The sequence below is a fragment of the Malus domestica genome, chromosome 02 (genome assembly GCF_042453785.1).
Source record: "Malus domestica chromosome 02, GDT2T_hap1".
Classification (NCBI taxonomy): Eukaryota; Viridiplantae; Streptophyta; class Magnoliopsida; order Rosales; family Rosaceae; genus Malus; species Malus domestica.
This window is the reverse complement of record NC_091662.1, coordinates 30,183,010-30,205,752: the sequence shown is the minus strand read 5'-3', so window position 1 is coordinate 30,205,752 and position 22,743 is coordinate 30,183,010. Positions and strand designations below refer to the sequence as shown.

The 22,743-nt window shown below is 40.0% G+C and overlaps 1 protein-coding gene and 1 long non-coding RNA gene across 2 annotated transcripts; one reads left to right on the top strand and one right to left on the bottom strand.

Moving 5' to 3' along the window:
* Positions 1-28: 28 nt before the first annotated feature.
* On the top strand, positions 29-19,778 carry LOC114821564 (rust resistance kinase Lr10-like). Its single transcript, XM_029094230.2, has 6 exons — positions 29-1,009; positions 17,094-17,123; positions 17,311-17,343; positions 17,469-17,504; positions 17,630-17,659; positions 18,475-19,778. Exons 1-6 carry the CDS (start codon positions 235-237, stop codon positions 19,605-19,607), a joined length of 2,037 nt encoding a protein of 678 aa, XP_028950063.1. The 5' UTR covers positions 29-234; the 3' UTR covers positions 19,608-19,778.
* Positions 1,564-3,773, bottom strand: LOC114821567 (uncharacterized). The gene is made up of 3 exons (XR_011573657.1): positions 3,111-3,773; positions 2,116-2,233; positions 1,564-1,976 (listed from the first exon to the last, which is right to left on the bottom strand). It is a non-coding gene; the product is annotated as an uncharacterized lncRNA (long non-coding RNA).
* Positions 19,779-22,743: the final 2,965 nt, after the last annotated feature.

The following is a 22,743-nucleotide window of genomic DNA, read 5'->3' as shown; positions in this document are numbered from 1 at the left end:
TTGTACACCTCTCTCTCCTATATTATATAACAACTTGGTGTTTACTAGTACACCTCACAGAGAGATAGAGAGAGATCATTATTATTACACAAGTCGGTCTCTGCCATTGACTGACTTTTCTCTTGGATATTTGAAGTGCTTACTGCAACTTCCCAGAAGGTTCTCTCTCCTATATTATTTAACTACTTGGTGTTTACCAGTACACCTCTCTCTCTCTCTCCCCCTCTCTCTCCAATGGAAATTAGTGGAAGCAGGTCCTTGACCTTTATTTTAGCCTTTCTTCTTTGCTTTTGCAGTGAAACTTGTAACGCTAAGGATGATAGTACAAACTGTACCTCCTCCTGCGGCAATATTCGCAACATAAGCTACCCTTTTCGACTAAAACATGATCCAAAGCACTGCGGCCACATTCTGTATACTCTTTCCTGTGAGAACAACATTACAATACTAGATCTACCTTATTATGGTGATATACCTTATTCTGGTAAATACTACGTACAGACAATCAACTACAATAACAAAATACTCCGACTTCTAGATCCTGGCCTTGACAACAACAATTGCTCTTCCATGCCTCGAAATTTGCCTCCCGGCCCTTATTCACTAAGAGATCCATATCGTTCGTATAATCCCACCACCAATTTACGACTTTCAACATCAATATTTTACTTGAGGTGTAGAAACCCAGTGAATTCTTCTCTGTACGTGGATACTGCTCCATGCTTGAATAGTACTGCCACTTCTTTGATTCAACCAAAATCTTATAGTTATGTCAAGGTTGGCCCAAACGATATGAAAGTAGGGGAATTGAATGAGGGTTGCAGAGCAGAGAGGATTGCTTTGATGCATTTGAAGTACTACAAGCCCTCTTATGAATATATACACAGTGCACTCATGTATGGCTTTGAGCTTGGAGTGAATTGGCCCGATGAATTGCCCGATAAATTGACCTGCAAAGGCTATAGTTCTGACATTCCTCATCCTAAATGTTTTCCAAACACCATCCCAGGTGCGTAATTCTCTAATGAAGTACTGACTTATTATATTGTTATATAAAATATTCGTCTGTTGCCAAGCAGTGAATATTCATGCAAAAATCAACTGCTAGTTAATTATTCGAATTTACCTCCGGCTGCACAAGCTGCTTTAAGTTATTCAAATTAGTTTGAACATTTTTCATTTAGATTTTTTGTAGACGTTTTTATTCAAATAATCTGAGCTTTTAACTAACCAATTGAAGCCTTCACTACGTAGTTCCCAAAGGGAAAAACTATACGGAAATTTGCCAATTAAAGAAGAAAAACAAACGAAATTATGCTGGAATAGAAATAACTAGCAAAAGAGCCCGCACGATGTTGTTGGTGTTTAAAATGTTTTGAAAATAGATAGGAGATACAGGTTATAGAAGCTAGAATTATATACATAAATCTATAGTTATCAAAAGATTGGCACGTTAAATTACGCATTGTTCAAAAGATAGAGATGCTAAAAAAGTAGATTTATGTGCATAAGTTCATAGTTATCAAAAGATTGACAGCGTTCAAGTTCTGAATGCTCAAAAGATAGAGATGCTACAAAAGCTAGATTTATATACATATGGCCATAGTTGGAGAAATTAGGCACATACACCTCTCTAGTCAAGGATAGAGTTTGGTCTAAGTTCCATAACGAAATGGTAGATTATCCAATCCATAGTTTCAATCAAGCATGCTTAGTTTCAGTAAGCCTTCAGTCGTACGTGGGTTGTAATTAGCCCCAAAACTAATATTAATCAACAACTGAGACTAATCTAAAGCAAAATTAATAGTAATCAACAATACTATTTGGTATTGTATTAGTCAACTTCCTGAATCTTCTAGAATCTCAAATTCCCTCCACTTCGACCAGCTGGTATGAAATTAGTATCCCCAACTATCTTCTTATCTTCTCGATCTTATAATCTGATGAATTGTCAGCCTCCACCTTTTCCTTTGCATCTACACACAGCGCAAACAAAATGCATTAGAAGTTTAACTTCGATATCAAAACTCAACATTATCTTTAGATATTTGTTTGTACTATTCAACATTGCGGTGGGCCTGATGGCTATTTACAATTTGGTTTCTTAAGCACAACCTCAAAAGAGCTTTTGTACGCAACTAATTCTTCTAGTTCCTCCCTTTTTGCCTCTGTATTTCAGCAATCTTGCCTAATTTTGCCATCCATTCTGCTGCTTCTCTCCTTAGTCTCTCCTCTTTTGCATAGTTCACAACGACAATATATGATCCACATCAAAAGATGACTACAAAAAATGTATCATGTACATAGGGTCGAGACACAAATAAACTTAATCAATGATGCAGATTCATAGTACGACAACAAAACCAATTTTGACGGTCAACTACATTGAATATTCCTTAACTAACTAAAAGTGCTAGAGTTTCAAACATCAGAAGCTACGATTCAATTCAAGGTGTAAAAAAAAAATTGATCCACAAACATCCCAAAGACGATACTCCAAAACTTTTAGGAAGCTTGGAAAATTAAAACTAACTGTCACAAACCATACCTTCTTCACGCAGCTGGGTTTCAGTCCTCTTCCTCATGAACAACAACACAACATTAAACTTTTACAACAAAAAAATTATGCAAAGAAAATTCAATGAATAAAAGTAAAACTCTCTGAACCAAAAAAAATCTCGAGTTTAAACTACAAATTAATTTGGCCCCTTGAAGCAAGATCAAGATTTCTACAAAATTTCGGCAAAATATCGATCAATTACCCCAAATTAGAAACAAACCCTACTTCATTATACATGCATATTATTTCCTTATTCAGATATGAATTTGACATTATCTCTTCCAAAATCACTTTTGAAGGAGATTATACACATAGTGGAATCTTACCCAAAGCCAGTTTCGTGTTGTTCTTAGTATAGTAGTAGTAATGTTATGCTGCTCTCTCCATTTTCTTATTCTTTTAGACCTAACAGTCTCTGCATTTAATTGCAGAATGTCTTTTTTTTTTGCTTTTAAAATTTCAGTAACCCTAAACCAATTTCAAAATTTTTTGAAGTTTAAAATTGAAATTGTGCATAATCAAAACTGGAACAAAACTCTAAATAGCTTACTATGTAGAGCTCATTGTCATGTACAAGAGTAGCTTGGTTCAACGACTCCTTAGCTCTGACACTCCGGCACCCTAGCTCTGGCACCATTGGCGTGAGCTCCTTTTTGTATCCCCTGTGGATCTTGTCTCCTTCAACGGCTTCTTCTTGTGGTGGCCATGGCTACTAAAGATGAGATTGTTGACTATCTGAATATAACTCTGGAAGATAGCCTCGACTTGGAGGAACGCTTTGACAGCTCCATCCATCTCGTGGGACAACTCATTGCCGACCATGAACCCTCCCAGAATGTGGTTAAGGAAACCCTCCAATCAGCCTGGAACAAAATGGGGGTGGTCCGTGTCCTCAAAAGCTAAGGATAACAAATATATCATTGCTGTCGGGGATGAGGTGGTAGCCAGAAAGCTTATGGAAGGAAACCTATGGTTTGTGAAGGATTACACTTTCTCGGTTAAACTTTGGCCCCTATACCACTCGATTGATGACATCAAACTTGACCGTGCTATCTTCTAGATCCAAGCCCACGACATCCTGAGGAATTTTCGCACTAAGGCCAATGCTCAATCCTTGGGGGAAAAAAATTGGGTCGGTGTTAGAGGTGGAAGATGTGGATTCCTGCGACTACACGTGGACTTCGACACCTGTAAAACTGGAAGTGGCGACTTTTATGGCTGTCAGATGGCGAGATGCATATTCTGTTGAATCATTTTGTTCGTGGTAGGAATTCCCGTCGGGGATGTTTCCTGGCCGACGAGCACACAGCTCCCCTGGAGGTTCGGCGCCGGTTGAGGGCTGCTGTCGGGCTTTGTCGGGCAAGTCTCGTCGGGCAAGACTCTTCGGGCAAGGCTAAAAGAGAAGGACATCGTTAACTTTGAGAGGTGCCTTTGTGGGGCCTTAGGTGTAGGCCTTAAGGCTCACAATCAAGGTTAACATTTTAGTGCTCAGGCGTGCCACTGCCATCTTCAGCATGGCAGATGTCGAATGGATGTCAAGTTTTAGTTATGAATATGCATATGCCTGAGAAACCGTGTTAGATATAACAGGTGCCTTTGTGGGGCCTTAGGTGTAGGCCTTGAGGCTTCCTGTCAAACTAAACCAGTACTTGAGCATATTATATTTGGTCTTTATGGTTGTCGGAGTCTTATAACTATTATATTTCTGATTATCCGAGTCTGAGAGGTAGAGCGTACCCAAATAGGTGGCTTTGTGGGGCCTTAGGTGTAGGCCTTAAGGCTTCCCATTAAAGTCCGTTCTTATACTCAAACCATCTAGACCGCAGAATAGAATGAATCCAAATAAGTGCCTTTGTGGGGCCTTAGGTGTAGGCATTGAGGCTTCCTATCAGAATCCATTCCATACTTAAGCGTTCTATGATAATCATGATATAATAGAAATAAAACCAAGAGGTAGGTCGATTACTTGCGCCCCAAGTAACTTCGGATTTCTCGTTTATCAAGGATTGTCGTGGATGGGTTAAGTCCACATAAAGTTCTTTTTTATGCCTTGAGGCCAAGGACTTTTAAACTAATCAGATTTACATGCCTGAGGGCTTAGGACTTGGATCTGATTTAAACACTGAAGATATATTCAAATCGGATCCAAGTACTGAGAAAGCTTTGTCATTGTGATTTTGCTAGAAACAACTTGCATATAACTGGAAATATACAACATATTGCTAGACTTTAAAGAAAGAGAAGACAAAGACAGAGCAAAGCAGGTCGGGCAAGATTAAACCTTATCAATTAAGGCTGATCGTCTTGCAGGTCCCTTTTGTAGTTCTGTCAAAGGTCTGAAAGCTTAGAGGGGGAGAGGGGAAAGGAGAATACAAAAGGTGAATCGATACTACAACAAGTTCGAACAAGGTAGCAGAGCTATTACAGAGGTTGGGAGAAAAGATTATCCCGCGGGGGATGAAGGCTTGGGCTGATTACAGCTTCGTTTTGAAAGGCAAATCTGGCTTTTTGAGCAGAGTTTGTGCTTTTGTTTGTTTGATTGAGTGTCTCTATTCCTGTCTTCTCTTCCTCCTTTTATAGACGACTCGGTTTGGCTCCTGTAGCGACAGCTTTGCCCGAATGCGGTCTTGAGGGTGATGACTCATCAGCTTTATTACATGTAATGCCACCATAAAGTACTTTATGGGCTGTGCAGTCTGATTAGTCTACACCACTTGGTCCTTGGGTAGGTAGGCAAGTGGCCCTTATGAATTGTATCAAGTCAGAAAAGGCCCTTTCCTGCTTTCCCAAGTTTCGGCCGGGCCTTGATCTTCTATTCCTCTAGGCCTCCTTTTGGGCCGACTCCATCCTTGGGCCAAAAAATCAAGTTTTAGTCCAAACACATTTTCTGGTGATGAGAAAGGATAAAGAAATTACCGACGGTTCTGGAATTGCAGGGGACAAACCCCCTGCGGTACCATCTGCAGGCTCTGTGTCCTCTACTTTTTTTGACATCGTGGTTTCCCACAAACACAGAATCAAGGGTCAATCCTACACCAATCCTTCCTGGGCAATCCTCCACTGCTCGATCACGCTTAACTTCTGAATTGGGCCATATGTAGCATCCAGACAGCTTTGGGACCCAATTCTCCAATGAGACCCTTACTATCGTTGTCAATGTCCCTTCGCTTGAAAAAATACTAGCTTGATCATAACCGCCTACCTTCTTAGGCCTTCCAAAATTCAACAGGCCTTTTCCAGGCCTCGAACGAAGTTAGTGTGAACCCAACAAACTTCAAGTTACTGGACTACTTCCCACCCCAAACGAATCTCAGGGATTTCGATGCTTCTGCCAATAAATGGCATCCCAGCTCATCAATCAATCCGACGTAGTGAATGAAAGCCACATTCTATATACTCCACCTGCGACAAGGGCAAGGGTAATCCAAACCACATAAAGTGATGACACTCCGACCAAGGCCAACTGCAATGCTCGTGGACCTCCATAAGGGGTGGTTGGGGCGGTGGTTGTGGCACCAAAACCTCTCAATGGCTTGGAATATTTGTCTGATGTTGAACCCAGGTATGAATTTAACCTTTACGATGTGGCTATAAGTCTATCCAAAGAGTTGGTGGAGGCTGAGAAGAATGGATTACTTGAAAGGAAAATGGCGACATATAATGTTCTATCGGTGGAGGCTGACGGGTTTCATCCCCGCCTCCAGCCATGATAACATTAGTCTAGAACTGTCGAGGGCTTGGGAACCTCTGGAAAGTTCAGGCACTACAAGATTTAATCCGGCAACAAGATCTCACCTTGGTATTCTTGTGTGAAACCAAGGTTAACATTGTGGCCCTCTATTCTCTGAGATTAAAATTGGGATTCGACAGGTTTTTTGGTGTACCCTCGCGGGGGCAATCTAGGGGCCTGTGCTTTTGTGGAATAATGAAATCAATATGCGAGTTCTGGGCTTTTCTGATCACTTCATTGATTCGAAAATTGGTGCAATTGGCGATGATTTTCATTGGAGATTCATTGGCTTCTATGGCCACTCGGCGATGGAAGATTGCCCCCTGTCATGAGACCTCCTCAAATCGTTGGCTTTGGTCAATTTGTTACCTTGGGCTATTGGATGAGACTTTAACGAACTACTTCAACCCACTGAAAAGGAAGATGGACATGCCCGTCCCATCAATCAAATCCCTAATTTTTGGGAAGCAGTTAACATTGCAACTTGCATGATCTTGGGTTCACAAGCCATCCTTACACTTGGATCACTACCAGAGCTTGTGGAATTAAAGAACACTTGGATCGGTTTCTTGCTTCTGCCCAGGATCTCTTTAATTCTGCCAAAGTTACCCACCTTTACCCAAGCAAATCTAACCATGTTTTCCTTATCCTAGACGTCTGTGGGTTTCCCGTGAAGAGGCAAACATGGAGAAAAGGAATTTTGGGCAAAACACTATGGGTGCAAGGACGTCATTCGTGCTGCCTGGGCTCAATCCTTCGCTGGTGTTCCTATGTTCCAGGTAGTGCAAAAGATAAAGGTTACTAGGGTGGCCCTTTCAAAATAGTGTCAATTCGTTTTTAGGGGTCGTCAATATGAACTGACTAAGGTTCGTGCCAAATTGGGCAGCTTACTCTCATGATCGCTTGATGATATGGTCATCAAGGAAAAAGCCATTCTCATGTGACAACTTGATATTCTGATTGGCCTAGAGGAATCCTTTTGGAGGCAAAAATCTCGTGTTTTATGGCTTCATGAATAGGGATAGAAACACCAACTTCTTCCACAGGAGGGCAAACAATAGGAGGGTTAAAAATATAATCAAAGGCCTGACAGATAAGGCTGGAAATTGGGTAAATGAGGGCCCGACCAACGAAAACATGGTTCTCAAGTACTTTGGTGACCTATTCTCTTCTACAAGCTCAGGTAATAGAGATTTAACCCTTGACCCAGTTAAACCTAAAGTCTCTGCGAATATGAATAGGGCCTTGGATGGTGTTCAATGCGGAGGAAATTAAGGCGGCCTTATTCCAAATGGCGCCCTCAAACTTTGGGCCCCAGACAAAAACCCTTTTCTTTCACCAACACTTTTGGCATATTATGGGCAAGGATGCCACTTCCACTATACTTTCCTTCTTCTCCACTGGCAATTTACTTAAGCTGGTCAATTTCACCTGAGTTTCATTAATCCCAAAAGAAAAGAACCCTAATGATATGTCTCAATTGCGACCAATCAGCCTATGCAACGTCCTTTTCAAAATTGCTTCCAAATCATTAGGAAACCAGCTTAAATCCATACTAATCCATATCATCTCCCCTACTCAGAGTGTTTTCGTGCTGGGATAGAACATTTCTGACAATACCATTCTCGCCTCGGAGCTATCTAACTATTTGTTTAAGCATCAGCGGGGCAATAATGGGTTACTGTCTTTTAAGCTAGATATCAATAAAACATATGATTGTATTGGGTGGGAGTACGTATCCTTGCCAAACTTGGGGTTCTCTAATTGGCAGATTGACTTGATGATGACGTGTGTATCCTCCGTCTCATACTCTTTCATCATTAATGGATGCCCTCGGGGCTATCTCCATCTGTCTCAAGGCCTCCGTTAAGGCGACCCCCTCTCTCCATATCTCTTCATTTTGTGTACGGAAGGCTTGTTGGCTTTGGTGAACAATTTGGAGGGGAAGGATTCGCGAAATTTCTTTGTGCTCTAGGGCCTGATGCGACAATTTTACTTGACACACAAATTAAACCCTCTTTTTGACAATTGTAGTATAGATGTAAGTAGGGTATCGTTCTAAACCGGGGATTAGGAGGGCTTGCTAAAACCTCTAAACTGACTCAAAAACAAAAAGAAACAAAGTTAAAAATGTAAACAAAAGATTTTAAAACAAGAAAGTAAAAGGGGGATTTGAGTTTGGTGAAGTTGAAAGTAAAAACGAATAAACTAAAAACTTAAATAGATTTTAAACAAATTTGGGTTGAATGGATAATGGAAGGCTAGCTAAGGGGTTCTTCTCCACACATGTCTTGCTTGCATACAAAATGATTTCCAATTGCTCTTCGATAAGTTATGAATACTCAACGCCCCAAATTAACCGTGAATTGCACTAATTAACTCTCAGTTTTTCAACAAGTTATTAGATTGGATGATTGCATACGACAACCCAAAACATTCCCTACAAGTTCCCTACATGAATTGCATAATAGAGATACAAGCAAGAATCATTAAGTTCTATGAAAAACATAAGCATTGACGAGGCACTCGTTACTATGATTTGCATGAAACTTATGCCAAGAATTTACTTAACGTGATTGTGACTAGCAACCTTCACTACTTGTGAATATAAGTTCATAACGATTAGGTGAAACTCCCTTATATACTAGCGTCAAATTCATGCATGAAAATTAAGCGTGCACTCTCAACCAACATACACAAATTAGTTTTTATACGAACGGATAAGTAAATTGAATTCACAATTCAAGAAACGCAATTGGAAGTAATCAAATCATATAGCAAGCATAAACATGGTTTTGAATCCCCCCTAGCCAAGGGGGGTTTAGTTCCTCATTATTACAAAACAAAGATAAAGAAATTTAACCATTGAAAAACAAAGGGAAGAAAGCACCTAAACGTTCCAACGATCCATGTTGGATAGCAAGCGCGTCCAAGGACTTTTCTCCTTCTCCTTGCCGCAACAACAAGGTTGGAATGATGTTGAAGGGTTGGTTATTTGGAGGAATGGATGGGAAGGGGTTTAGATATGTAGGAGAGGCAAGGAAAGGCTTGGAGAATGGTTAATTTCTGGATGTCTTAATGAGGTTGCTGCCATAGGTATTTATAGGGAGAGGATGGACTTGTTTAATTCAATTTCCTAGTGTGAAAACAACCAAAACTCACGGCAAGGATGTGTAGAATAATGGTGGGTTAGGTCTTGAATCATTCACTCAATTTTCTAGTGTGAAAACACCAAAAACTCACGGCAAGGATGTGGATTTTAGGTGTGAACATGGTTTTGAGTGGACTTTTGGTCAATCCATCTAGAAACCTATCCTTTCTTTCAACTTGTATTTATTGCACCAGATTTTTAGCATGTTTATTTGATGTTTTGACTTCAAATTCGTCCAAACTCCTTGCTCCATGCATATGTACTTCATTCCAAGCCCAATTTTGCTCCTAAAAGCTCCAAAATGCTCCTTTTTGCATACTTTGACACTAAAACCTGAAATTGCACGAAAATGACTTTAAACACTAAACTAACTAAGGAAAAACAACATAAATGCATGAGAACAAGCCAATTAAGTCGCATAAAAATGCTCCTATCAGGGCCCCACCTATCAGTCATTTGTTGTTAGTTGACGACAACCTTTTTTTCTGCTGGGCCAAGGAACCTGAATGTCTCATTCTGTCAAATGCCTTCACTGCATATGAACTCGCCTCCAGTCAGAAAATCAACCTTAACAAGAGCGAGGTTTGTGTTAGCCGAAATATCAAACTGCTTCTTTGAAGGGGTTTTCATAGATAACCTTATGGCTGGCAGGTCACTAACGTCTTCTCTCCCCTTGAGGCAAAAGTTCTGATTGCACATTTGGCTTTGACTTGGGCATCCAATAGGGTTTTTCAAAGATGCCAATTTGAATCGGACTCGCTTCAGATTGTAGACTTGTTGCGGGATCCCTCTACTAATGTTTCCACTCTTGGTCATTGAGGATGTCAAAGCAATGCTCTCGTCAATCATTGAGGCCTATTTTACCTATGTACGTTGTCAAGCCAACGGAGTGGCCCATAGACAAGCATGTTTTGGTTTATCATCTAATCATGTTTGTAATTGGGTTGAATCCCCACCTGATTTAATCCTTGACTTACTCTTTGAGGACTTTCCTAAACCATGATTGGCTTTACTCTGTATTGACCTTTTATGAATATGAATCAACTATCATTTCTTAAAAAAAAAAAAAAAAAAAAAAAAAAAAAAAAAAAAAAAAAAAAAAAAAACAGCACAAAGACACAAACGTAATCAATTGACTTTTATTTAAATGGAAAGAAAGTAGTGGTTGGTTCACCTATCTTCTATTTAGTGTCACTCCAGTTCTATTTTTTTATTATAAGTTTGTCACTTCACGCATATTTCCCTATAATTGAAAAGATTCTAGTAGTGATTGTGAGTGTGATCTCATCTTAGATGCCAAAATGGTGTATTTTAGTCGATGGTTGAAATGAAATAACACAGACTAAGTATGCTACCCCATCCCACCTGCAACCCCTATGGTCAACCCTATCTCTACCTGCAACCCATCAACCCCTCGGCAAACCATGCCTCAACGACATCGACAGCAACCACCCCTTTAAACGCAGTGACAAAAGTATAAAGGGCAATATTGTAAATGTATCTTCTTAGCTGTTAGCTTAGTGGTTAAGATACTATGTTAGTTTGTTGTATATATACACCTAAACTGTAACTTTATTAAAGTGTGAAATGAAAATATATTTTACCAAATATGGTATCAATCGCCTTCTCTGTCTAACGACTCTCGTTCTTCGATCCTCCTTTCTCCTGCTTCTTCTTTCTGCGTTCTTGCTCGATTCTTCGCTCGTGGTTGAAGATCGTGGTTGAAGATCTTTGTTCGTGCTCTCTTCCTCATCTATTTGCCAATGGCATCTCCTTCATCGGAATCGGCCTCTCCAATTCACCCCCTTCCGACTGGATCTTCGAACCCTAATTCTTCAAATTCTACCTCCATCACAATCCAAAATATTGGATCCATGGTGCCAATCAAGCTCACCACCACCAATTACTTGACTTGGAGCGCTCTCTTTGCTCCAATTTTTCGCCGATACAATCTGACTGGTCACATTGATGGATCTATGGCGGCGCCGGTTCAATTTCTTCTTGATTCCTCAGGAAATCGCATTCTTAATCCTGCTTATGTTTCTTGGTATGAAAATGACCAGAATATTCTCATCTGGCTCAACTCCACGCTCTCGGATTCCCTCATTCCCTACACTGTTGGTGTGAATTCGGCTCGCGATCTTTGGGCGAAATTGGAATCTCGCCTTGCCACGGCCTCTCAGTCTCATATTCATGAGCTACGCTCTCGACTTCGTAATCTTTCCAAAGGAATTTCATCTGCTGCTCAGTATCTCCAGCAAATTGAGGTCATTGCTGATGCTCTTGCCAGTGCCGGCTCTCCGATTGAAGATTCCGATCTGATCTCTGTCACTCTCCACGGTCTTCCCCCTGAGTATGATTCGTTTGTTGATGCTATTCAATTTCGTCTCGGATCTACAACAATTGATGAATTACATGGCTTGCTTCTTAGCAAGGAGATTCAATTAGCCACTCGCAAGAAAAGTATCTCTGAGATGTCCTCTTTTCAGGCTCTTCACACCTCTGCTGGCATTCTTCCTCTTCCTGTATCCAGTCTTAACTCTCAGGCTTTTGTGGCTCATTCTCCTTCTAACTTCAGTCATCCAAGTCGTGGAGTGGATCGCTCTCATAATCGCGGTCCTTTGAATCGTGGCAATTACCGATCCTCTAACAATCCGAGATCTTTTCCTAATCGTGGTAATAATTCACGTTCTAATCGTGGAGGTCGCAACAATTTTTCTTCCTACACCAAGAAACATCCCTGTCAGATTTGTCATCAACTTGATCATGAAGCATGTGATTGTCCTCATCGCCTCAATCTGGCTTATGGTGGAAAATCCTCTCCTGCAGCGATGGTTGCTACTGCTTCTTCATCCAATCCTACTTGGATTGTCGATTCTGGAGCAACATCCCACATGACCAACTCCTATTCCACTCTGCAAAATCCTGAAGCATACACAGGTCCAGAACAAGTGTATATTGGTGAAGGCAAAGGTTTGCCTATCACTCATTCTGGTTCTACTACTTTGCATACTTCTACTAGTGCTTTCAATCTCAATAAAGTTCTTTATGTGCCTGCTTTGAAACATAACCTTCTCTCTGCAAATCAATTTTTACTTGATAATCACTGTTCATTGCATCTTTATCCCTCTCACTTCACTGTGAATGATCTTTCTTCGGGGAGGATGTGTTTTAAAGGACCTGTTCAGCAAGGGTTCTATCCTTTCCATTTTTCCTAATCTGCAACTGGCAATCATAAGGCTCTCACCACCACTGCTAAAGCTTCTACGGATGTTTGGCATCAAAGATTGGGTCACCCATCTGTCAAGATTCTTCATAAACTTGCTTCTCAATCTTGTATTCCTGTTTTAGCTCATGTAACTAAGTCATTCTGCTCATATTGTGCATTGGCTAAAAGCTCCAAGCTTCCTTTTGTATCCACTTTTTGTACAACTCGCAAACCTCTAGAACTTGTCCACATGGATGTTTGGGGACCCTCTCTTCAAGCTTCTTCTCAAGGTTTTCGGTATTACATCATTTTTGTGGATGACTTTACTAGGTACTCCTGGTTTTATCCTTTGAAATGCAAATCTGATGTACTGTCCACTTTTATGGAATACAAATCTCTGGTTGAAAATTCTCTGTGTACAAAAATTATTACTTTGGAGATCTGATTCCGGAGGAGAGTACTTGAGCACTAGTTTCTCTCAATTTTTGGCTACTCATGGCATTCATCATCAACTTACCTGCCCCCACACACCCGAACAAAATGGGTGTGCCGAGCGCAAGCATCGTCACTTGGTTGAAACTGCTCGCACTCTTTTGACAGCTTCCAAAGTACCCCACATCTATTGGGTGGAGGCTTTCAACACTGCCATCTATCTTATCAACCGATTGCCTACTGCATCCAGACAGTCTCCTTGGGAATCTCTATATCATCGAGCTCCGAATTATGACCTTCTCAAGGTTTTTGGTTGTGCTTGCTTCCCCTGGCTTAAGCCTTATACTTCCTTGAAGCTGGATCCTAAAAGCAGAGCCTGTGTCTTTCTTGGATACAGTTTAAATCACAATGGCTATAGATGTCTTGACCCTGCAACTCACCGAGTATATATTTCCCGACATGTCATCTTCAATGAATCCAGTTTTCCATTCCATCATATCTCCAACATACCACCTTCATCCCTGCCTCCTAGGTCTACCTCATCTCTTCCATCAACCCTTACTTTTACTTTTCCTCTTTCTTCTTCCTCTAGTATTCCCCCCTCTTTCCCTCGTTCCCCTTCCATTTCCCCATCCCCCTTCTCCCATAATCCTTCCACACCTATTCCCTTCAGTCATGTACTGCCTATTCCAGATTTCGTTCCTTCCACTTCTCTTCAACCTTCTAACACCCATCCGATGCAAACCCGGTCCAAATCTGGTGTTTTCAAACCCAAAGCTCTCACTGCTACTAAGCACCCTTTTCCCTCTCATCTCTCAGTGGATTACATCCCTAAAACCTATCTCCAAGCTTCCAAATATCCTCATTGGTCCCAAGCTATGCAAGAAGAGGTTACTGCTCTCATCAAAACTGGAACTTGGTCTCTTGTTCCCCCGTCTCCCTCACAGAATATTGTTGGCTGTAAATGGGTCTTCCGCATCAAACGTAAGCCCGATGGTACTATAGACCGGTACAAAGCTCGGCTCGTTGCCAAGGGCTTCAATCAGCAGGAAGGTTTAGATTATACCGAAACCTTCAGTCTGGTAGCCAAGCCAGTCACCATTCGCCTCATCCTCACTCTTGCGGTCCAGTTCGATTGGTTCTTGAATCAACTAGATGTCAGCAATGCTTTCTTACATAGGACACTCAATGAATCAGTTTTTATGCAGCAACCTCCTGGATTTGAAGATTCAGCTCACCCATCTCATGTCTGTCACTTGCATCGTTCGTTGTATGGTTTAAAACAAGCTCCGCGGGCTTGGTATGACAAGCTTCATGGTGCTCTCACTTCTCTCGGTTTTGTTGGCTCTCCCAGCGACCATTCCTTATTTATCAAAAAGGGTTCAGCTATGATTTTCATTCTGGTTTATGTCGACGACATTTTAGTTACTGGTCCAAACTCTGATGCCTGTAACCAAGTTATTCAGCAACTGAGTTCCCTGTTTCCCATCAAGGATTTGGGTCCGCTGCACTACTTTCTTGGTCTTGAAGTCAAAAGATCTTCTGCTGGTATCTTTCTATCTCAGACTAAATACATATTGGATTTGTTATCCAAGGCCAACATGACTGGTGCCAAACCTTGCAGTACTCCTCTCAGCACCTCCAAACTTGATCATGATTCTCCCTTATGTGACAATGCTTCTGAGTATCGTTCCCTGGTTGGTGCTCTACAATATCTCACCTGGACTCGTCCTGATCTCAGTTTTGCAGTTAATCTTGTATGCCAATATATGCACACTCCCAAACTTTCACATCTTCAAGCTGTAAAGCGTATTCTAAGATACCTCAAGGGATCTCTTGATATTGGTATCTGGTTCTCCAAGTGTTCCACTCCTCCTACTCTCACTGCCTTCTCGGACGCTGATTGGGCTGGCTGTGCTCTTGACCGCCGGTCCACTGGAGGTTACTGTGTCTATTTTGGTAACTCTTTGATTAGCTGGAGTGCTAAGAAGCAACCGACTGTTGCTCGCTCTTCCACCGAAGCAGAGTACCGCTCTCTTGCTAATACTGCATCTGAAATCACCTGGCTCTGTCAATTACTATCGGATATTGGCTACTGCTTACCTACCACCCCTCATCTTTGGTGTGACAATATTTCTGCTATATCTCGAGCAAAAAATCCTGTCTTTCATGCTCGGACAAAGCATGTAGAAATCGACTATCATTACATTAGGGAAAAGGTCTTTGCCAAGCAGATCTCTGTCCATTTTGTCTGCACTCAAGACCAAGTAGCCGATATCTGCACCAAGTCTCTGTCCAAGCTTCGTTTCCTCTTCCTTCATGACAAACTTCAACTTCGACAACCTAAGTTCAGTTTGCGGGGGGATATAAAGGGCAATATTGTAAATGTATCTTCTTAGCTGTTAGCTTAGTGGTTAAGATACTATGTTAGTTTGTTGTATATGTATACCTAAACTGTAACTTTATTAAAGTGTGAAATGAAAATATATTTTACCAAATAAAAAGTGCCCCCAGATCCTGTCCGTTGGATTTGGATTGAAGCGGGAAAAAGAGTCATTTCGACTCTTTCCGTGCAACCCAGCCCAACACACAGGGCAGCCCACTTCGGGCCCAGACGCAGAGCCGAAACCCATTCTTTTTGGCGCAGAACCACCCAAAGAAAGAGTTCAGTGCCAAAACCGTGAATTTTCAAAATCAGGGGAAAGATGAACAATGCCATTGGAAATCCAACTTTAGACTATAGTAATCAAGCCATGAGAATGTTTGCATTCCCCCTTGTGGGGTTGAACTCATATCCCCACTTACAAATAACGTATATTTAATGTAAAAATTTTATAATTGGAATCGTTCAATGTCTTAGTCTTCAATTGAAGATCAACTCTATAAAATATCATTCAAGTTGGAGATCACTTAGTTATCTAAATCTATCAAAGAAATCAACGTTTCATCATGATTATGCTTCTTGGTACCTACACCATTAATTTATTTGATACATTTGGATGACTAAACGATCTCCGATTCGAATTATTTTTTGTAGGTATGATTTTCATATGAAGACTAGGAGATTGAATAGTTCCAATTATGAAATTTCTACTATAAAGATATATTAATTTGTAAGTGGAGGAATGAGCTCATTCCCCAAAAGAGGAATGCAAGTATTATCCAAAGCGATATGGCTTCAATAGAAATTTTTAGTGTGGTGTATGAAAAACTAAAGCTTATAAACCCATCGTTTTAGTTGCATCCTTTATTGTCTTTGCAGCTCTCCATGAGACTCTTTAAATATGTTGGAATGCTAGTTTAAAGAGTCAAACTAAGAAAATCAAGCTCCAAGAAACTCCATAGCGCACTTTTTAGTTTAGTTTTGTGAATAGTTACTCTAGTTTTAAAGAAGAGGAGAGAAGTTAAGAGATTGCTAAACATATAAAAAAATTATTAATTTGAGAGAGAAAGATGTGAAGGACGAGAAATATGGGGATGGTTTAAATAATAATTTTTTTTTGGAAATCTTAATGAAACATTTTCGGTACTATTCACTTTTAAAGTTAAGGACATTTTTACCTTGAAAAGTCACTTTTGGTACTATTTACTTACGCCTTTATTTTATCATTTTTATTAAAACTAAAGTTTTTGATGACTTTTCTTTAGTTTTCCCTTCTTTTTTTTTTGTCAAACAATAGGTTTGTTAGATTAGGAGCCGATGCGGTTCGAATTCACACCATGGTGCAAGGGCAGCACTCTTCTCCATCATTGTGGCATTGAGTTTGTTAAAATATTGATGATTATTTTTTTGAACAAATGATATTATCTAAATTAAAGAGTTTGGGGTTGTTGTGGGGGGTGGGGGGTCATGACCTTTCCCAAAACCATATCTTAGTTCCGCTATCAATTGCATGACAAATGAATTAAATGTTGCTTTATCATATGCTATACAGGTATCAACAATGGCAGCAACTTGAATTTTATTTTCTAACTGTTGTTATGCTAATGTTGTTTTCTTGTTATACTGTAGGTTTATTTCGATTCCTGTGGAATCAATTCCGTAAGTGATCCCTCTCCAAAACAAAACAAAACAAACAAACAAAAAGAAAAGAAAAGCATCTTTCTAGTCTCTTTCAAATTCAATGTTTACGATTGTTGCTTGAAAAGATATGTTACAAAACTTGTTGATTTTAAACTCTAAAGATTCGTTGTGGTATTGCTAATTGTGTATTGTTTTGTCACTCTAGGTTATTATATGCGTGAACCCGTATATTATTTTCGTAAGGACTTTCTCCCTCAAATCAATGCTAATTTATTTTAATAGTCACTGTGGTACATTATATGCACATCTCAAAGATAGTCTAGTATTTTATCGTTGATGAATTTTGTGTGGTATTTATTTCAGGAAACGCTCCTCGATGGTTACCATTCAATTCCATTTGTAGGGACTTTCTCCCCCAAGAGCTTGTATTTCTTGAAAATATAGTCAAGTCTTTGATTTTTATTCACTTTTCAAACTTTGAGCCGTTTCCATTTGATTTTTACTTTTTGCTATTTTTATTGCAGCGCGTGGAGCGGCTATACTCATGGTCATCGGTAAGAATTAATGTATATATTTATGCGTGTGCATGCATGGGCGTGCGTGTCCATTTTTAGCATAGATTCCAACCTCATGACTGAAATCAAACAAAATTCATGGGTTATCAGTACTACTCGATACTCTTTGAATGTTTTAACTTTTCTTTTTCTTTCTCCTCTTCCCTCTCGCTCTCTACCACTCTCATTCTGATTATGAGTAATGTTAAGGAAACCAAATTTTTTAAATTAAATTTGCAAACTAAATGATATGATTGAAGATGATTAGATTAGTAATTAAGTATCGATTAATGTGCGTGTTTCTTATTTATGACATATCATTTGGTTTAAAAATTTTAATCTCCTTAGCATTACTCTTCTGATATTGAACCTGAGGGTGGTCTGCGACACCTTCAAATTTGCCGTCACCCACCTCAGATTTAAGAGCTTGTGAGGTTGCCGGTGTCCCTTGTGTCCTTCTCCGGCATAAGACAGGAGGGCAATAAAAAGAGGAAGAAACAATAAGAAAGAAAGAGAAAGGGAAAGAGAGACTTGAGGGAAGGATGAATGGTTGGTTGTGGGGTGGGGTGGCCGGTGTAGCTATCCGAGAAGGGAGTCGGCCAATGCGGGAGGGGAAGGGTGGTGGAGGTGATTTGGGGACTCGGAACTTGTTTAATTTATCAAAAGATTTTTTTGTAAGTGTTAATTTATATCTCATTCATTAAAGAGTGGCTTGATCTGAAGCTTACCTCAAAAGAAGAAAAAAGTTTATAGTGTGGATTTGAAAAATAAGTTTTTGTTCTTATGATTCTTTTGGTGATATATTTCTTATGCAGGGTCATTTTTTCCAGCAAGACTACTGTTTGGGGTTCCAGTTGTGACTGCATTTTTAGTATATATATGGCGCAGAAGACATTTGTCAATGTATAGTACAATAGAAGACTTTCTGCAATGCAATAACAACTTCATGCCTATAAGGTACTCTTACTCCGAAATTAAGAAGATGACTTGCAAGTTTAATGATAAGTTGGGTGAAGGCGGCTTTGGCTCCGTATTTAAAGGAAAGTTACGTAGTGGCCGTTTTGTAGCAATTAAAGTTTTGAGCAAGCCCAAAGCAAATGGCCAAGATTTCATTAGTGAAATAACTACAATCGGAAGGATTCACCATGCTAATGTGGTGCAACTTGTTGGTTATTGTGTCGAGGGATCAAAGCGTGCTTTAGTATATGATTTTATGCCCAATGGCTCTCTTGATAAATACATTTATTCCAAAGAAGGAAGTATCTCCTTAAGTATCAAGAACATGTATGAGATTTCTCTTGGAGTGGCTCAAGGGATTGAATATCTACATCAAGGGTGTGACATGCAAATTCTACATTTTGACATCAAGCCTCATAACATTCTTCTTGATGAGAACTTTAAAGCAAAGGTTTCTGACTTCGGGCTTGCAAAATTGTATCCCGTAGATAATAGCATTGTCTCTTTGACGGCAGCACGAGGTACACTGGGATATATTGCTCCTGAGTTGTTCTACAAAAATATTGGAGGCGTCTCATACAAGGCAGATGTCTATAGTTTTGGAATGTTGTTGATGGAAATGGCAAGCAGAAGGAAGAATTGGAATTCAACGGTAGAGCATCCAAGCCAAATGTACTTCCCAATGTGGGTATATGATCAGTATATTGTGGGAAATGACTTGGAAATGGACAATGTTACAGAGGAGGAAAAGAAAGTAATAAGAAAGATGGTTATAATCGCCTTGTGGTGTATTCAAATGAAACCAAGTGATCGCCCTTCGATGTCCAAAGTTGTCAAAATGCTTGGAGGAGATGGTGAATGTTTGCAAATGCCTCTCAGGCCTTCTCTATGCCCACAAGAAACACCTGTGACTATGGGTGACATTCAAGACAATAAATCGAATCCAATATGTTCTAACGTGGAGCTAACATGTTCATTGTCAGCTAGGTGATGATCAAATTGTTGAGAAAGTGCAATAATGTATTATTAATTAAATTATTACTTTAAAGTGATTTAGTGAAGAACTGTCATCTGTAATTGTTTAGGCTTGGATTCATCTAAGAACTACTAGTGTTGGTGCCTATACATATACATGTGACTCTAATTCAGCAATTGCTATTAACTGTAGGAGCCTTTTAGCGATGCTTGCATCGTCAAGTTTTCTCCTCCTAACATCTGGACCATCGTTTTCATGAAAGGACAACTCACCGAATGTCACTAGATGCACTAGAGCCCTAAAATTGGAAGTTGCTTTGGAATCTTAACACTCCCTTCTTCCTGAATATCGATTTGTTGGTCATCTCCTTCTTCTAGAAGATTATGAATCCATTTTGGATAGTAAATTTCATTTGTCGTGTCCTTTATTGTTGAACCATTATTCTTCTTTCCTTCTATAATCTCAAGCAGCAGCATTCCAAAATTATAGACATATGCCTTGTAAAACACAGTTTCCTGGAAAACATTTTGGGTGCAATGCACCCTATGGTCTCCCTCACTGTAGCTATTGACACTGATTTGATCCTTGCAACATAACTTGGCCAGACCAAAATCAGAGATTTTTGGCGTGAAGTTTTATTCGAGCAAAACATTATGGTTTGATATCAAAATGAAGGATTCGTTGATCACATCCTTGTTTCCTTTGGTAATGCCAATAGCAATATCTTGCAACTTATCCCAGTCAAGGAAAGAGTTCTTTCTACCTACTCAGGAAATATAATCCCGGAGTAAACCAAGCTAAACACCAATCCTACGTAACTCACGTGGCCCCAAACGTTTTTGTTTTGCCTGCAAAAGATAGTTCCGTAAATTAGACTGTCATTTCCTGAAGTTAACTAATATTTGTTTGGGCAAAGATTTCTTTGGAGAAGGATCCTCAAACCTTAGCACAGCTCCCCAAGGGATTGATTCTTTGGATGTGTAGTCGAGCTCTTGCTTGTTGATGTGCTACAAGAAGAGAACAAAGTTAGTTCTAAAAAGTGCCTTTGTGGGGCCTTAGGTATAGGCCTTGAGGCTCGCAATCAAAACTAAGTGCTAGGCGTGCCACTGCTATCTCAGTATAACATATGTAGAGCACATGTGTTTTAAGTAGATTACTTGCGCCTCAAGTTACTTCAAACTTCTTATTATCAAAGGATTGTCGTGGATGGGTTAAGTCCACATTAAGTTCTTTTTCTTACCTTGTAAACAAGGACTTTTAGTTCATAGTCTTGTATGTTCAAAATGAAGGGAGTCCAGATCTCCTTAAGTTACTTGTTTGGTTCTAGATTATATCTAATGAAAGCATATTCATTTAAGCGAACCAGATCCAGATGCAAATGAACTTCTTAAAATAGAAAAACAGGTGGAAATAACTTGAATACATAATGGAAAATGCATTAAGCAATAGATCTACTAATTTAGAAAATAAACAAAGAGCTTCAGGCAAGATTTCACCTTGTCTGGCAAGGTTGAACTTCTTACAGTAACTTTTCTTTGAGTTTACAAGAGTTATATGCTTAAAAAAGGATGGATGGTAAACAAGTTTATATAAGGGAATCGATACTACGCCACTAAGGGAGGTAGCAGAGCTTTTAGACTATACAAAAGATGTCTTTTGTAGGGAACTATCCTTAAAAAGACTGAATCTGGGTTGAGTTTAGCTTTTTGACGCAAATCTGGCTTGAGAGCAGAGTTGGTATGTTTGTTTGTTTGATTGGTTGAGTGTCTTTGTCTCTAGGGTCTCTTCTTCCTTTTATGGCCAAACTAGCCCCACTGCTGTAATTTTTGCTCTTGCCCAAAAACATTTGGAGGGTAGTGAGTCATCAGCTTTCTTACTTGTAATGCCACTGGCAAGTGTTCTTGGGCTGATAGTAGGTTAATCTCCATCACTTGTCACTTTACTTATAGACACGTGGTTTATGACTCATGGATGAGAAAACCTCAATTTTCTTATGGGTTTAATGCTGGGCTTTGGGCAATTCCCCCTTTCAATTGGCATCATTGGGCTTTCTTTCACTTAAGCCTAATGTTTAAATACTAACCCAAATAGTGCCCCTTTTAATCGTTGTTGAGTCTGCAAATCGAGGCGTTAATAATGATTAAACCACCGCCGCATGCCTTCACTTGAGACTTGCACCATTTAAGACAGCCGTTGTTTAACAAAACCCTTGCACTAAACCACGTTTTCCAACATTAACTAATCGATTACTATATAATGCTCACTTAAACCCTTCAGCTAAGTACCTTAGCATTCTCAAGCCTTCGAATTTCCAGCACTTCCCAGATTCCCCCGTACTTCCTGTTTTCTAGATTCTTGCTCCTAGTTCCAACTTTCTTCCTATCTTTTTCTCAAAATTACCAATGGCACCCAAAGTTGTTCGAACTTAATCTTCCTACGAGACTGGTGAGGGGATTTCCACCATGCGTCGCTTGCTTAACGACTTTCATTGTCCTTAGGCAGGCCTGCATACTGAACTTTTCTTCGAGGAGGGAGGAGCACACTCCTTAGGGCATGCATGGACCTCCCCAGTCCCTGTAGTCGTGGAAAACAACATGCCCAAGGCAAATTGGTTCACTCCTAACCCATTCTTGGCCGAGTCGGGCATTTCTTCCTCCAAATGGTCACACCACCATCGTGGCTTCCCCTTGATGAATGATGAAGCTTGGGTGCGGTGGGTAAATGAACTCGACCCTACTTTCAAGAGAAAATGGAGGAACAGTGACATCTATAAGCTGATAATGCTCTCCAAGACCATGATAATTGCTAAGCCCGAGCTGTTAACCACATATCTCCTCTTTTGGAACTCGGGGACAAATACTTTTGATTTCAAGATAGGTCCTATGTCCTCAACCATCCTTGATATGGCGCAGGTCTTCGGGCTGAGAGCTCAGGCAGCTTTAGTCCCCTAGCCCAACTAGACTATAACTCTTCTACTTTCAAGAGTTATGAGACATCTTTCACGGGTTTTATTCCATTTGTGAAAAAGGAATTTGGCCCTTCATCTTCCAACGCCAACAGAGACCAAGATCACATGTATTTTCTACTATACTGGCTTAATAAGCATGTCTTCCTCAACAAGTCTAAGGCAGTGAAAGTCGAACGAATCCCT